The sequence below is a fragment of the Chiloscyllium punctatum genome, chromosome 15, assembly GCF_047496795.1.
Source record: "Chiloscyllium punctatum isolate Juve2018m chromosome 15, sChiPun1.3, whole genome shotgun sequence".
Classification (NCBI taxonomy): Eukaryota; Metazoa; Chordata; class Chondrichthyes; order Orectolobiformes; family Hemiscylliidae; genus Chiloscyllium; species Chiloscyllium punctatum.
Genome location: NC_092753.1, coordinates 61,852,817 through 61,867,374, shown reverse-complemented (window position 1 = coordinate 61,867,374; position 14,558 = coordinate 61,852,817). Strand labels below are relative to the sequence as shown.

General features: G+C 41.4%; 1 protein-coding gene across 1 annotated transcript; it reads left to right on the top strand.

Moving 5' to 3' along the window:
- The first annotated feature begins 9,220 nt into the window (after positions 1-9,220).
- On the top strand, positions 9,221-13,825 carry LOC140486311 (cystatin-B-like). The gene is made up of 3 exons (XM_072585280.1): positions 9,221-9,398; positions 11,865-11,966; positions 13,103-13,825. The coding sequence occupies exons 1-3, from the start codon at positions 9,324-9,326 to the stop codon at positions 13,229-13,231; spliced, it is 306 nt and encodes a 101-aa protein (XP_072441381.1). The 5' UTR covers positions 9,221-9,323; the 3' UTR covers positions 13,232-13,825.
- The last annotated feature ends 733 nt before the right edge of the window (positions 13,826-14,558 follow it).

Genomic DNA, 14,558 nt, shown 5'->3' with positions numbered 1-14,558 from the left:
GAAGGATATTAAGCAGGAAAAGGCTTAGAAGAGACTTACCAGGACATTGCCGGGAATGGAGGGTTTGAGTTATAAGGAAAGGCTGGGACCTTTTTTTCACTGGAGAGTAGGAGATAGAAGGGTGACCTTATAGAGGTTTATAAAATTATGTAAGGTATAAATAAGGGAATGGCAGATGTCTTTTCCCTAGGGTGGGGGATTTCAGGATGAGGGAGCATATTTTTAAGGTGAGGGGAGAAAGATTTTTAAAATACATAAGGGGCAATATTTTTACACAGAGAGTGACGTGTGTAGAATTAACTTGCAGAGTAAGTGGCAGATTTGGGTAGTTACAACGTTTAAAAGACATTTAGATGATACATGAATAAGAAATGTTTAGAGGGATATGGGCCAACCGCAGGCAGGTGGGACTGGTTTAGTTTGGAATTATGGTTGGCATGGACTGCTTGGATTAAAAGGGTCGGATTCTGTTCTCTATGACACTATAAATCACTGTCATCCACAGGGTCACTGCCACTCACATGGAGCAGCATCTCACCAACCTGCTGGAGGCCAGATTGCTCACCTGTTCTAAAAGGCTCCAATACCCATCCAGATGCCTTTTAAATGTTGTAATTGTACCAGTCTCCACCACTTCCTCTGGCAGGTCATTCCATATACACACCATACTTTGTCTGAAAAGGTTGCCCCTTAATTCCCTTTTATACCTTTCCCCTCTCACCCTAAACCTATGCCCTCTAGTTCTGGATTCCCACACTTCAGGGAAAAGACCTTGTCTATTTATCCTATCCATGTCTCTCATGATTTTATAAACCTCTCAAGGTCACCCCTCAGCCTCCGACACTCCAGGGAAAACAGCCCCAACCTATTCAGCCTCTCCCAAAATCTGAAATCCTGCAACCCTAGCAACATCCTTGTAAATTTTTTCTGATCCCTTTCAAGTTCCACAACATCCTTCCAATAGGCGGGAGACCAGAATTGCAAGAGCAGAAACTATTTAGGAATCTCCTCAAAATCTCCCTGAAGGGAATCCCACTGACTCATGGGCAACCTTCATTTGTCAGTGAGGCAAATAGACACCAAAAGATCTGTGTCCATGCTGTACTCCTCTATGACTCTATGACACTAAGCCCCTTTTGAAAACTGAACTGCAGCCAGGTTGGGAACATTGAGTTGCATGAGAGCAAACATGATTTCTTGTCATCAATTTGAGCTTCAGTAACTGAGTAGCTGTGCCTTTTTTGTAATGAAAGCTGAGATGGCACTTAGACTCTCCATCATAACTGAATCTGTTAGTGCTTGCAAGGAGCTGGCTACCAATTCCAGAGTGCAAACAATGCTAAGCTCTAAGGTCTCTGAGCCACATTTGATCCAGGCATCTCCATGGTCCTTGAGAGTTATCTAACAAGCTATCTAACAGGCTTGCCAAAGTACCAAGTGTCTTGGTTTGCATCTTCATCAGTGTTCTCCAATAGGCTGTCCTATCAACTGCCTATGAGTCCACATTGTAAAGCTTCTTGGTGACCTCATCATCTAAAGTAGTGGCAGACAAACTAACTCTTTACTCCTGCCTGGACAGCAGTACACTCATGCCTGATGATTCCCCTTGTACTGATTCCAACTCCATACCACCCTATGAGGTACACACAATGTCAGAATCTAAATCGATGATTATCAAAGTCAAATCAATTGATGGGTACTTCCTCATCACAACTGTGACACTGCTCTCTCTCTGTTCCTCTTGGGTGTACAAAATCATAAGGGGCATGGAGGGGATAAATAGGCAAAGTCTTTTCCCTGGGGTCAGGGAGTCCAGAACTAGTGGGCATAGGTTTAGGGTGAGAGGAAAAAGATATAAAAGAGACCTAAGGGCCAACTTTTTCACGCAGAGGGTGGTACATGTATGGAATGAGCTGCCAGAGGAAATGGTGGAGGCTAATACAATTGCAACATTTAAAAGGCATTTGGGTGGCTATGAATAGGAAGGGTTTGGAGGGATATGGGCCGAGTGCTGACAAGTGGGACTAGATTGTGTTGGGATATCTGGTCAGCATGGACGGGTTGGACCGAAGGGTCTGTTTCCGTGCTGTACATCTCTATGACTCTACTGTGGTTTGCTAGGAGCAGGTCTTGGGGACCTAAAAACATAACAGAAGGAGGAAAGGGTTGGGGTGAGGGCAGGGGGAATCAGGGAATGCCATGAGGTTGGGTATGAGCATAATGCCCATGGTTGCACCATCTGCAGCATTCACTTCACACCCAAGATAACAGATTATGGGTGCAGAGGGAGTTGAGAAAAAAACCAAAAGCAGGAACATATTATCATGCTCCCCACAGCACTTAAGTGTGCTACATTCTGTTCCTGTTTGACTCTGTTGCATGAGACAATTCCCTGAGTTTTTATTCCACCACAGAAGTTTTGTACGCTTAATATTTTGATACTTCTTTCGCATCAGGTTGTAAGACTGCACAACTCAGGAGCAATAAGTTTCTTTGTGTGTCAATTCCATTTTAATGAGATCGAAAATTGTATTAACATCTGTTAGTAATCATAAAGCCACATGATAAGATGACGTTTCAGACTATTTAAAACTTAGGACAAGTGGGTGAATATAGATTTATAGAACTGAACATGAATGATTATTGCCTAATAGGAATGTTTGAAGGGCTTGTGTAATTCATCACTGTTTTGAGAAACCTAGGCAATCTGCAGGTAGCTAATCTGATTTTTTTTGTGGGAAAGGGCAGAGGTGGTAGAAAGGAAGATAAAGGCCAGAGGAAAGAATCATTGGAAGGTTTGCATGTAGAAATGATTATAAGAAATAATTTTCCAAACCTCTGTGTAAATATCTATGCTTGAATTTTATAAATTCTCAAGTATACAAGAATTAAAAATAATAACATAAAATTCGGGAAATACACAAAGGTTAGTTATAATTTTAACGGAAAACAGACTGGTTGTAACGTCTTGGGTGTGCACAAGTCATCTTCAAAACATTTAAACTTGTAAAAAAGAATATGACAAAATTGAGAAGTTAATTTGTATTTTGAAACAACTCCAATTTCACAAGCAGGAGCATTGCAATTCAGTATTCTTTGCCAATATTCCTTTGAGGCTAGTTCTGTGACTCAAATGCCATGTATTTACATAATCTGAATCTTCCAACAGAATTACATCAGGAGGCAAGCTGAACAAAAGCCAAAAGCTATCACTAATACCAATAATGTAGATGAACAAAATTGATAAGACTATCAATGCTTGTTGTTTAAGATTAGGTTTCTCAATAGTTCGAAACAGTTTTGTAGTGAAAACAGATACGTGGCTAAAACAAACTGCTTACAAAGTAGACAAAGGACAATTAGTCACATGTGGTGAATTGAGCAGCTGCCTAATCTGGTGACATTTGAGTGTTGTTTAGTCAGCAAGATTAACCTGACATAACAGTTAGTCACTTCTTTCCACTTTATAAAAATTAATTCATGATTACCCAACTTTGATACATCTGGGTTATATTACATTTTAATTTTTCTTTCAACTTGCAGACTTCCTTTCCTCTACTTCATGCTTTTCTATTTGGTTTTGCAATCTTCCTTTCTGTGTCAGTTTCAGTTTAAAATAGTTGATAGAATGGATTAGAATACAGGGGAAGGCCATTTTGCTTAGAAACAATGATCCAATTAAAAGGCTATTCAATTGTCCCTATTCATTGCTCCTCCACTGTTTTACCCAATAATCTCCTTGGAGTCCAGTTCACTTGTCGCAGATCCTCTTTCAACATTTCAATGTCTTATTTCTCAAATAATTTCTACACTCTCATTTATAGACCTTCCATCCTTCTGAATTTACTGTTTCATCTTCTTTTCTTTTTATCTGATTAAATCAAAGTTAACGCAACAGAAACCTGTTCTACCCAACCTATTGCAGTACCTTTAGCCAAAACTCATCCCATTTAACACATTAATAGCTCTTTGATTATTGTCTCTCGATCTAAAGATGCAGTATCGGAACTACCTGCACTGGTAAAGCATTGCTCCTCCAAATGCTTTCTGCATAAAAACAATTTTTTCACACTTCAGTTGCAACCTTAAAATTATAGTGACCACTCCTCTTGCCACCCCAAAGAGAATAAACGATAAGACCATAAGACATAGGAGCAGAAATTAGGCCATTCAAAGCATTGGGTCTGCTCCATTGACAGGTTTTTCAACCCCATTCTCTTGCCTTCTCCTCATAACCTTTGTTCCCCTTAACAATCAAGAACCTATCTATCTCAGTCTTAAATACACTAAATGACCTAGCCTCTACAGCCTTCTGTGGCAATGAATTCCATAGATCGACTACTCTCTGGCTGAAGAAGTTTCTCCTCATCTCCATTCTAAAGGGTCTTCCCTTTACTCCAAGGTTGTGCCATTGGGTCCTAGTCTGCCCTACCAATGGAAATATCTTCCCAAAATCTACAATTTCAGTATTCTGTAAGTTTCAATTAGATTCCCCCTCATCCTTCTAAACTCCAACAAGTATAGACCCAGAATCCTCAAATGTTCTTCACATGTTAAGCCTTTCATTTTTGGGATCATTCCCGTGAACCTCATCTGGACCCACTCCAGAGCCAGTACATCCTTCCTGAGAATATGGGGTCCAAGATTGCTCACAATATTCAAAATGGGGTCTGACCAGAGCCTTATGAAGTCTGAGAAGTACATCCCTGCTTTTATATTCAAGTCCTCTCAAAATAAACGCCAATATTGTATTTGCCTTCCTAGCCAGGAAATCCATTTTTCAAGTTAACCTTAAGAGATCCTGGATTAGGACTCCCAAGTCCCTTTGCACTTCAGATTTCTGAATTTTCTCCCCTTTAAAAATAGCCCACGCCTCTACTCTTCTTACCAAAGTGCATGACCTCACACTTTCCCACATTGTACTCCATCTGCCATTTCTTTTGCCACTCTCCTAACTGGTCCAAATCTTTCTGCAGCCTCCCCGCCTTCTCAATACTAGCTGTCCCTCCACCTATCTTTGTATCATCTGCAAATCTAACCAGAATGCCCACAATTCCTTCATCTACATCATCAATGTATAAAGTGAAAAGTTGTGGCCTCAACACTGATGCTTGCAGACTAGTCACTGGCTGCCATCCTGAGAAAGACCTTTTCATCCCAACTCTCTGCTTTCTGCCAGACAGTCAATCTTCTATCCATGCTAGTACCTTGCCTTTGACACCATGGGCCCTTATCTTAATCAGTAACCTCCTCTGCGGCACCTTGTCAAAGGCCTTCTTGAAGTCCAGGTAGATAACATCCATTGGCTCTCCTTAGTCTAACATGCTCGTTACTTCCTCAAAGAATTCTAGCAGATTTGTCGGGCATGACCTCCCCTTGATGAAACCACACTGACTTTACCTTGTTTTACCATACACTTGCAAGCATTCAGAAATCTCATTCTTCACAATTGACTTTAAAATCTTACCCACAACCGGTTCCTTCACCTTAAAACCCCTTACTAAGTCTACCTAATTGCACTTTGCTAAATCCTGAATTGTCTGTTCTCTACTGAGCTTCGCCACAAACACCTCACTCCTTCTTACTCTATCAAAGCCTGTCATGATTTTTTTAAAAACTCATTCGATCCTGTGCCACGTCTATAAGACAGACAGAAATCCAGAAAGAGTTCAGGTAAACTAGGTTAAAAATCACAACACCACATTAAAGTCCAACAGGTTTATATGGAAGCACTAGCTTTTGAAGCACTGCTTCTTCATCAGGTGGTTGTGGAGCAGAATCGTAAGACACAGAACTTATAGTGTCATGGAATGTAATATTGAACAAATTTAGCTTAAGTCTTTCATCTTTTAGAACAATCAAGTTAATTTCGGTTCCTTCAAATGTAAATTCCAGAACTTTTTTAAAGTTACATTCTTAAAATGGTTTTAACAATAGGTGCCATCTCAGCTCAGATAATGTATTGAAGTTGTGAGGTTAAACTCTGTCTGTGTCCCAAAGTTAGATCAGACTGATTCTATCTCTAAGGTGGGATTTACAGAATCTAACATGGATTTATGCAGTTTTTGAGCAAAAGAAAATGTAATTCTGTAAGTACAAATTCACCCCACAAACTTATGTGTGTATGCATGCAGGGGAGACCAATTGAGTGTGTGCATGTGGGTGTGTGAGCGTCTGTGAGAGAGTATGTGTATGTGTGTGAGTATAACGGGGTATAAGTCTGTGAGAGGGTACGTGTGTGGGTGTGAGTGTGGGGGGTGTATGTGTCAGCATATGAGAGAGAGCTTGAGTATGAGAGAGGATCTGCATGTGTGTGTAGATCTGTAGGAGTGCTTGTGTGCATATGTGTGGCACTGTATAATGCAGTGGGGTCACCTGTAATGTGACATGAACCCAAGGTCCCAGTTGAGGCGATCCCCATGGGTACTGAACTCGGCAATCAGCATCTGCTTGGCCACCTTGCGTTGTTGCCTGTCCCAAAGTCCGCCTTGGAGGATGGTCACCCAAAGGTCCGAGGCTGAATCCCCGGACCGCTGAAGTGTTCTCCGAGTGGGAGGGAACACTCCTGCCTAGTGATTGTTGTGCAATGTTCATTCATCTGTTGCATTAGCCTTTGCTCAGTCTTTACAAACCCACCCACTCCCACAGCTATCTGGATTACACCTCTTCCCACCCTGCCTCTTGCAAAAATGCCATCCTGTATTCCCAATTCCTCCGCCTCCACCGGATCTGCTCCCAGGAGGACCAGTTCCACCACAGAACACACCAGATGGCCTCCTTCTTTAGAGACAGCAATTTCCCTTCCCACGTGGTTAAAGATGCCCTCCAACGCATCTCGTCTACATCCCGCACCTCCGCCCTCAGACCCCACCCCTCCAACCGTAACAAGGACAGAACGCCCCTGGTGCTCACCTTCCACCCTACCAACCTTCACATAAACCAAATCATCCGCCGACATTTCCGCCACCTCCAAACAGACCCCACTACCAGGGATATATTTCCCTCCCCACCCCTTTCCGCCTTCCGCAAAGACCTTTCCCTCCGCGACTATCTGGTCAGGTCCACGCCCCCAAACAACCCACACTCCAATCCTGGCACTTTCCCCTGCCACCGCAGGAACTGTAAAACCTGCGCCCAGACCTCCTCCCTCACCTCTATCCAAGGCCCTAAAGGAGCCTTCCACATCCATCAAAGTTTTACTTGCAAATCCACTAATATCATTTATTGTATCCGTTGCTCCCGATGCGGTCTCCTCTACATTGGGGAGACTGGGCGCCTCCTAGCAGAGCGCTTTAGGGAACATCTCCGGGACACCCGCACCAATCAACCACACCGCCCCGTGGCCCAACATTTCAACTCCCCCTCCCACTCTGCCGAGGACATGGAGGTCCTGGGCCTCCTTCACCAGCCTGGAGGAAGAACGCTTCATCTTCCGCCTCGGAACACTTCAACCCCAGGGCATCAATGTGGACTTCAACAGTTTCCTCATTTCCCCTTCCCCCACCTCACCCTAGTTCTAAACTTCCAGCTCAGTAAATGTCCCCATAACTTGTCTGGACTTGACCTACCTGCCTATCTTCTTTTCCACCTATCCACTCCACCCTCTCCTCCTTGACCTATCACCTTCATCCCCCTATGCTACTTTCTCCCCACCCCCACCCTCCTCAAGCTTATCTTTCCACGCTTCAGGCTCACTGCCTTTATTCCTGATGAAGGGCTTTTGCCCAAAATGTCGATTTCGAAGCTACTTGGATGCTGCCTGAACTGCTGTGCTCTTCCAGCACCACTAATCCAGAATTTGCTTAGTCTCACCAATGTACCATGCCTCAGGGCATCCTTGCCTGCAGCATATCAGATAGACAATGCTGGCCAAGTCACCTGAGTACCTGTTGCATGGGTGGAGTCCCCACATGCAATGGTGGTATCCATTCAACACTCTGACACGTCTGTCATGACAGGGTTCTATGGTGTCGTCCTGAAGATCAGATAGTTTACTACGAATAATGATCTGTTTGAGGTTTGGTGGTTGTTTAAAGGCAAGAAGTGGAGGCGTGAGGAAGGTTTTGGTGAGGTGCTCAACCTCATTGATAATGTGTTGCAGGCTGTAAAGAACATGGCGTAGTTTTTCGGCTTCTGGGAAGTACTGGACAACGGATGGTACCCTGTCAGTTGCAGCTCATGTCTGTCTCCTGAGGAGGTCATTATGATTTCTCGCTGTGGCATGTTGGAACTGGCAGTCGATGAATTGAGCATTATACCCAGTTCTTATGAGGGCATCCTTGAGACCTTCCAAGTATCCGTCACGTGATCATTCTAAAGATGAAACACTTAAGCTAAATTTGTTTAATATTACATTCCATGACACTGCAATCCTGTTGCTATAAATTTTGTCTTATGATTCTGCTCCACAACCACCTGATGAAGAAGCAGCACACTTAAAGCTAGTGTTTCCAAATAAACCTGTTGGACTGTAACCTGGCGTTATGCGATTTTTAACTTTGCCCACCCCAGTCCAAAACCGGGGTGATAAATCAGATAAACTAGGAGGGAGTGAGATTGATTAAAATGCAAAGTTGGCGATTATGAAGTTATGTGTTGTAACTTCCATCATACTCCGAAAATACCTTTATTAAGTTAAAAGACAGGGAGTGGTTGGTGCTGAGCTCTGCACTATGTGTCATCTTCATTTCCTCCAAAACCTCATGAAACACCCAGAAACGAAAATGTTTGTAAATATGTTTCTTCTGTCACTGGGCAACACCGGATTGCGGATTTGGTCAGTGAGTAATGACAGCGTGACCAGCGCCTGGTGTACTGAAGAATGGTTTTTAATAGGCTCGCATTTCAAACTGCAAAAACTAAAACTATGCACTTTATAGCATCCTAAGTTAAATCCATTAAAAGAAAGACGAATTGACTCGATTGTTGTGACAGTGGTTTGAATTATGTCTTAGAGCAGCCACCTTACTGAGCAAACAAAAATGGCAGCAAGTAAGTACTAATGTAAGGGGGTGGTGGAATTAATGAATCTTCAGAAGCAAGCGAATCCCTGATTATTTGAAACGTCTTTTAACTTTTTGATACACTTCATTGAATAAAACATGCAAGCTTGGTTTTATTTTCAAATACTTTGCGGTGTTAGGCCAGACTGTAAGAATCCAAACCGGTCTCCCCACCCTTCATGGGTTGGCTTTTTGAGAATGAAGGCGGGTTAAGTGGGCGGAGAGTCTGAGTTTTGTAACAGTCCGCAGCTACACTGTAACATTCTGTCGCCACATTGTGATCAGGGTAGAAACTGTGGCAGCAACACCGAGACACGAACAATGAGTCGGCAATTGTGTGGAGGCACTAGCTCTGAGAAAACTGTTACTCCAGAGGTACAGCAAATCGCTTATTCGGTGAGTACAAGCTTTGCAGAAAATGATGGTTTACCCAAACTGAGGAACCAGCGGTCGAAAAGCACGATGCTGGAAAAGCACAGCCGGACAGGTAGCATCCGACCAGCCGGAGAGTCGACGTTTCGAGCATGAACTCTTCATCAGGGTGGCCTAAGGTGGGGTGGGTGAGAAATAAGCGGCGTGTTGGCCCAAACACAGAGCTAACCAAATCCTTGCTCCTAAGAGTTAGAGGTCGAGAGGGAGGTAAAATGATAGAGTTTACATAACAATCTACGAATACTGGAAATCTAAAATAAGGACAGGAAATAAACTCGACAAACTCAAGTGGGAGGGTAGTATTTGATTTTTTTAAAAAATGTCCGAAATATTAACTCTCTCGAAGTATCACATGGATTTTCAAATGATAGATTCGAAAACATTGAACTACCTGGGGAGGGGGAATGCCAGAATTAGCAAAAGGAAAGGTGGGTGTAAGAGCTTAAAGTCAGATTGGCAGTATTTAAAACTAGTTTTCTCGCTTGGAGAATAAACTACACGCCCCCCTCTCTGTTACGCAGCGTTTACAATGTTAGGGATTTTTAATTAACCTGAAATGCTGACCAGAACAGTGAAGGAATATTAATATTTTAGTTGTATTACACAATCGTTTTCAAACTTGATATTTTTGGATTTGTTGCAGATTTTGCTCACCGCTCAACATCTAAGTAGGAAACGTAAGCCTCTTAAAGAGGTGAACAGTAAAATTCACCTTTTGCCTACTCGGATTCTTCAAAAATCATTAATTTGGTAGAAACTAGAATCAAATTGTACACAGAAGGAAACCATCTTGCATTTTAGTGCTACACCCACTTGATGTTTTTTGCAGTCTGGATACTGTGATGTGACAGACCATAACAACCTATAGGAGAATTGGCACGTCTGGCCTGATCAATCATCGAGTCACGATAGAGGTTTCTCAACCCCATTCTCCTGCCTCCTCCCTGTGTCCCTTGATCCCATTACCAATCAAGAATTTATCAATCTCTGTTTTAAAGACACTGAACTACTTATCTTACAAAGCCCTCTGGGACAATCATTTCCAGCAAATGCACGGAACTCAGGGACTTTTTGAGAAACAAAGATTGAAACCATTTTATCATGTGTCGCTAACACTGACCTGTTTTCCCCATTACCGGCAGGGCCAAATTTTCCCCTAAGATTCCCGCATTACCTAGCCCTAAAGTAATATTCATTTCTGTCTTGTATACCCTCATGATTCCACTGAGCTTGTCATCCCGGAGACCCATCCACCTATTCCCTCAACCCAATTCACGTGAAACTGTTGTACAACTAACTTCCCTTATTAGCTTCCACACTGGCAGAAATTAGATCATCCAGAACTGCTGTCTACACCCTAACCTGCAGCAAGTCCTGTTCACCAATTACTCCTGTGCTCACTGGCTCAAGAAACGCATTAGTTAAAATTCTCACTTGCGTTTTCAGATCTGCCTGTAGCCTTGAACCTTTCTCTGTGTCTCACCTCTAGTTGTGCAGCCATTCATGTTTTCTACACTTCTGCATTTCTGGCTTCTTCAGCATCTTGATTGTGTTCAGCCATTGATCACAAAGCCTTGTGGTCAAGACTCTGGCATTTCTTCCCAAAACCCTTCTGCCTGTCTACCGCTCCTTCCTCCCTCCCTGAAGACACTCCTTTAAAACCTACTTGACCAAGGTATTTGGTCATTTGCCTTGATATTTCCTTATTTAGTTGGATGCTAAATTTTCACTTTTGATGCTTGGGACTTTTAAATTGACATGACACTGCTTAATGTAATGAAGTTATTTGGTGAGGGAGGGAAGAAAGGGCTGAAAGATGGTGTGAAATTGACTATTGATTTTCCAGATCAAAAAGTATTAAATTCAAATCTTCAAATTAATGTATGCTAACTCTATCCTATCATGTTCTTTGTACTGCCTTATCCACACCACCATTCTGGGATGGTCGACTATGGTTTCTGACATCAATGTTATTCAAAATGCTAATTCTTTACATTATTTCATAACCTTACCCTTTGTCTCTATTTCATCCAGCCCAATGTTTTCCTCCTTGGAGCTCTGTTTCTGAGCAGGTTTTTCCTTTGCATACCATGTCGACCTTGCAAAAGCCTGTGACCCCCCTCCCCCATACATACTTTGGAATTCTTTAACTAAATTATTTGCCCTTTCTTGCCTTTTTCTTGGACGCCTCCTTAAAACTTATCTGTTTTGTAATCAAAATGCAGTCATTTTAAAAGTGCTTTTGGGACATCTTGAAGTCACAAAAGATGTGACATGAAATCAAATTAGCTTTTAATAAATGCTCTTGCAGCTCTGTTTTCATTTCTTTATTAAGCCTTGAGGGCTCTTGGACATTTTTTTGGCACATTCAGAATACACTCTATATAAATATAATTTGTTCTACATCCTTGATAATTCTCTCTTTTCCAGATGAAATCTGAGATTGAAAAAAAGGCAAACAGAACATATGATGTGTTTGTTGTAAAATCTTATAAGACTCAAATTGTAGCTGGGATCAATTATTTCATGAAAGTAAGTTTGTTTGTACTTTCAAATGTTTTGGATATGTCTTGCAAACATAACTTTAACATGGTTTCTCCTGTGCGGTATGGCTGGATACCTTTTGTAGCCCCTTGAATAATATCATTTCTACCACAGGCTGGTTTCCATACATAGCAAACTTTTATTAACCAGCCCCTATAGAACCAGGAATGTACCGGTTATTAAAATATTCTGGTTGATCAAGAGGTCCACATAACCGTGTTTGTGGGCGGCACGGTGGCTAGCACTGTTGCCTCTCAGCGCCAGGGACCCGGGTTCAATTCCTGCCTCAGGCGACTGACTGTGTGGAGTTTGCACGTTCTCCCCGTGTCTGCGTGGGTTTCCTCCAGGTGCACCGGTTTCCTCCCAAAGTCCAAAGATGTGCAGGTCAGGTGAATTGGCTATGCTAAATTGCCCGTAGTGTTAGGTAAGGGGTAAATGTAGGGGTATGGGTGGGTTGCGCTTCGGTGTGGACTTGTTGGGCCGAAGGGCCTGTTTCCACACTAATGGAATCTTATCTAATCTAATCTTAAAAACACACTAAGTAATAGCATAATGCAAGGTAAATACATCACTGTTATACTTTATTTACAGCATAAGTTACTTAAATAATACAACTTTGCCTTCTTCTCACCTGCAACTAACTTCTCAGACATTGCAGAGATTGCAAAAATAGTAAACTTCCAGTATTTGAGGCATATAATGTTTGCTGGTTTATAGAGTGCCAGTGCAAACAACGTTTGCTGTATTTGAAGACGTCAGCTTGGTTTAACTTTCGCAGTAACTTTATGCTTGAGAAAGCAGAGAGATGGAGGCACTTTAAGTACAACTATATTATTGCTTAGTAGTTCCACCTCAAGGACTTCCAATTCATATTGGGAAACTGTGTACAAAACTCTATACAGATTTGATGGGTTTATGGAACCAGGTTGGAGGAATGGACAAGAACTGCATTCAAAGCATGGTCATGACTAAAATATTTACTGTATGACAGCTGGAAAGCTGCTTAGGCTTTTGATTCCTAGGTCAGATGAATATTGAGACAAAAAATGCATTTAAGAATGTTGAGATTTAAGATATACATAGATTGTAGTTTTACTAACCTAACTTCTTTCTCTGTTAATTAGATCCACGTTGGTGATGACGACTACATACATGTAAAAATATACGAGGATCTTCCTTGCAGGAATAGCAAAAAGGAAGTATCTGATATAAAGACCAACAAATTACATACTGATGACTTAGTGTACTTTTAAACAAACCTTTATTTTAGGTTGCTAGGCTGGAGCAAATGCAGTTTCTCAACTTGTATAATCACTAGCACTTTATCAGTGCCATTATATCTTGATATGGGGAAGTGATGGAGACAATTTATGGATGCTCAATGTTTTTCTCCCCACCCTAATTCTAGTGCCAATTGAGATGTTTAACAAGTAAACTGATTTCCTTCCATTCCATTTCATAATTTTTAACGAATAGAAAATTAGTTACAATGGAAATTACATTTCCTTCAAAGGTTACGGGTGTTTGGAAAATCAAATTATTTAATCCCGAAAAAATACAAGTCCAAGTAGCCAGAAATGTTGATTGGCTAGCTGGTTTTGCTCCATCCTAGATTTAACTATGGAGATCCTACACTTTTTAGAAAAGAAAATACCTTTTTTTTTAAAAACCATTTTAATCCTGATGGAAAATGTTTGAGTAATCTAAATACAATGAAAACACAGGCAGGCCTTTTTGTTGTAAATCTTCATTTACTGTAGATTGAAATAAGAAACACATTCAAATATGCTTGTATTGGATAACTTTGCATTGTAATAAATAAATATTTCTAAACATTACACTAGAAAGCAATATTGTAAATTATTGTAAATTAAGGTACATGCATTCTTCTAGTTTGCTGAAATTTTTATTTTAAAAGCAACGCCTTTACTGAGGACAAAGGGAATTCAATAAGGATTGGATTGGTTTTACACTTGGCGCAACTGCTGTTCCATCTTTTGTGTAGATCATGATTTTAAATGCTTGTGCTAACATCCAATACCAAGTGTGGATTTAATTTTAAAATCCAAATGCTGGTGAGAGGAGAAAGTACACAACAAACACCACTGTTTTACATGACTTGAGATGGCATAGCAATTATGCATGTTAATTTTTCTACTGATTCAACATAGAGTAGCCATTGCAGTTGCTTGAGCACACTGCCAGTGTGCCACTGATGTGTTTCCCTGAGTGGTGTATAGTTTTGGATGAAACCGTATCTGCCCTCCTAGTTGTATGTAACAGATGTTGTAGCACTGTTGAAAGGATCAGGGGAGTTGTAGCCAATATCCTAGACAATGTTTATCCCTCAGAGGCTTCATGTTAATAGAACAAATTCAGATATGTAGTGACAGTTGCCGTTTAACCGAGAACAGGGGCTTCTTGTGCAAATTGCCATTGCCTTCAACTATGAAGATTAAGTGGGTTGGCTATTGTGCCAATCAAGCAACTGTTTGTAATTGGAGTGCAATTACTGGTTTTAAGGTCTTTTAGTTCCCACCTTTATTGGTTTTGATTGTGGTTTATAAAAAGTGAAACTGG